The sequence below is a fragment of the Nanorana parkeri genome, unplaced genomic scaffold, assembly GCF_000935625.1.
Source record: "Nanorana parkeri isolate BGI_ZX_2015 unplaced genomic scaffold, ASM93562v1 scaffold1620, whole genome shotgun sequence".
Taxonomy (NCBI): domain Eukaryota; kingdom Metazoa; phylum Chordata; class Amphibia; order Anura; family Dicroglossidae; genus Nanorana; species Nanorana parkeri.
Genome location: NW_017307888.1, coordinates 289,146 through 291,763, shown reverse-complemented (window position 1 = coordinate 291,763; position 2,618 = coordinate 289,146). Strand labels below are relative to the sequence as shown.

General features: G+C 53.5%; 1 protein-coding gene across 1 annotated transcript in view; it reads left to right on the top strand.

Moving 5' to 3' along the window:
- SOX6 (SRY-box 6) overlaps window positions 1–2,358 on the top strand; it is a 57,450-nt gene extending 55,092 nt beyond the window's left edge. Inside the window, exons 8-9 of the mRNA XM_018570876.1 lie at window positions 337–553; window positions 2,085–2,358. Of these exons, the coding sequence (XP_018426378.1) occupies window positions 337–553; window positions 2,085–2,358 (491 nt within the window). The remainder of the gene's footprint in view (window positions 1–336; window positions 554–2,084) is intronic.
- The last annotated feature ends 260 nt before the right edge of the window (window positions 2,359–2,618 follow it).

Genomic DNA, 2,618 nt, shown 5'->3' with positions numbered 1-2,618 from the left:
GAATGAGCACATATAGGCGATCGGCGGGCTATGGAACGGGTGTGTGCATTTAGCGGGTCTTTTCTGCCCGTGCGTGCCCGCTAGGGGGCGCGCGCGCAGAAAAAAATTGCCGTCTGGAGACGGCAACCCGCAGATGCAGCAGTGCCGTCCGTCCGTTTTTTTACTACGGGCGGACGGCAAGAGGTTAAGCACATGAGATGAAGGCTATATATACGAGAGGCATGGAGAGGGTTTAGCTGATTGCCCAATCATGATCCATGGTTGCCGCTTGTGGCTAAGGTTGCCCCTTTGGCATTTTACGGTTCTGCAATTGATATGAATGTCTTGGCGTTGCAGGTTCCCGCTGGAAATCCATGTCCAACCAAGAGAAACAGCCATACTACGAAGAACAAGCTCGCCTCAGCAAGATCCACCTAGAGAAGTATCCCAACTACAAGTACAAGCCCCGGCCCAAGCGCACGTGCATCGTGGATGGCAAGAAGCTCCGTATTGGGGAGTACAAACAGCTGATGAGGTCGAGGAGACAGGAGATGAGGCAATTCTTCACTGTCGGGTGAGCGAACTATAAATGAGGAAACCTCTATGTGACGTTCGGCAACATTCTACCATTTCTGATGGGTTGTAGTGTGCGGGGAATAATCCGAGGATGAGAATTGGTGGAACAATGAAAAAGGAATTCGAAATGATCATTTTGATTGATCCAGAGATAAAAAGTCCTCCTCCAGTCAAACTTATTTTTCAAGTTCTGGATAGAGTGGGGAAGGGTTACAGCGTCTGCCAGATTGTAAATGTTCTACAGAGGAGAGTCCTCATCTGTTCTGTGACTCCCATCACATATAAAGCAAGTGAGGGTAAATCTCCCGCATGGGGACACAGGAGACACGTCCTAAACCTTCCTCCCTCTATTAGAACATCTGTTTTTATTGCCCTTTAAAGGGATTTCCCAAAACAGATGGCAATGAAAGGTTGGCTGGACTTCTAACCCTTTTGGTTGTAGTTGGGCTTCAAACAGGGCCGGTGCTAGGATTCTTGCCTACACAGGCAAGGTGCATTTTTGCGCCCCCGAACCGACTGCCTGAGGTGCCGCGTGTGTCGGGATCCTCTGGCAGTCGCCGGCCAGCTAAATTAGGACCCCACCTGGAGCTCCTCCCACTGGACCAGCTCTGACTCGCCGCCGCTCTCCCACGCCGAAGGTAAGTGGAAAAAAAAAACACATAGCGCAAACATCGGGGGCATTTTGACAAGTACTTGTCAAAATGCCCTGTTTTGCGCTGCAGGCGGCCTCAGCGCCCTCAGGCGGCCGCCTGATGTGCCTTGCGGTAGCGCCGGGCCTGCCTTCAAACACCTGAGGCACCAGCGAAAATTATCCAAATGACAACTAAAAACTTAGATCTGATCTTAATAAATTCTACAAAATTGTGTCCATGTGGCCAACCTAAGAGATACATTTTCCATCAGTGGCGTAACAATCGCCATAGCGACCCAGGCGGGCCGCTATGGGGCCAGGGGCACAGGGGGGCCCGGACAGGACATCCCTGATGCCGTGCGGGCCGCCTGGGTCGCTATGGCATCTCACGCTGCAGGCTGTCACTGGGGGCTGTGAAGAGGAACGCGCCGCTGACGGTGATCTGCGCAGCGGCGCGTACCTCTCCACAGCCGCTGCTGAGTCAGTGACAGCCAGCGGAGGAGGAGGCGGGCCGATCGCCGGCAGCAGAGGAGGAGGTGGGGCCTGGCGATGGAGGAGGAGGTGGGGCCCACCAGCGATTGTGGTAAGAGGTGTGACCAGCCCACCTGAGACCCTGCAGAGCCCACCATAGAGAGTCTATGGTGGGCTCCGCAGGGTCACTCTCAGGTGGGCTGTGTGGGATCTCAGGTGGGCTCTGCAAGGGGTGTAACTAGAAATCACAGGGCCCCCATACAAAATTTTGCTATGGGGCCCTGTGATTTCTAGTTTCGCCCCTGTTTTCCATATAACATAAACTGATCCGTGTTTTTGCCCCGTTTGGATCCTTCGGACTCTGTACTTGCTCTCCGATTTTTTTTTCTGCCGCCAGAGTTTGATTTTTCTTACCGTCTGCTTTCAGGCAACAGCCCCAGATCCCCATAAGCTCCGCAGCGGCGGCGGCGGTGTACCCGGGTGCGATCAGCATGGCGAACACCGCGCCGTCGCCACAGATGACATCGGACTGCTCCAGCACTTCGGCCAGCCCCGAACCCAGCATCCCCGTCATACAGAGCACCTACGGCATGAAGATGGACAGCGGCAGCCTCACCGGCAACGATCTGATGAACGGAGAGGACGAGATCGAGATGTACGACGACGTATACGACGAGGAGCCCAAATCGGACTACAGCTAATCTCTTCATTCCAGAATGCCAAGGGTCCAACTGCAATCCCACACCCGGCATCATTAAGTCAATGCACCCTGAAGTTCCTGCACTCTATGCCTCATTCAGCCCGGGGGTGGGGGAGGGGGGGCATGCAGGAATGCAGGTGATTATATGTTAAGCTTTCAGACAATAGAGAAGATTTTCAGGTTGTGTTGGGCAGTAAAATTATATTGTATGTTATGCATGAACCATGATGGTAATCTCACCCAAATCTTCCTGCTACAGAC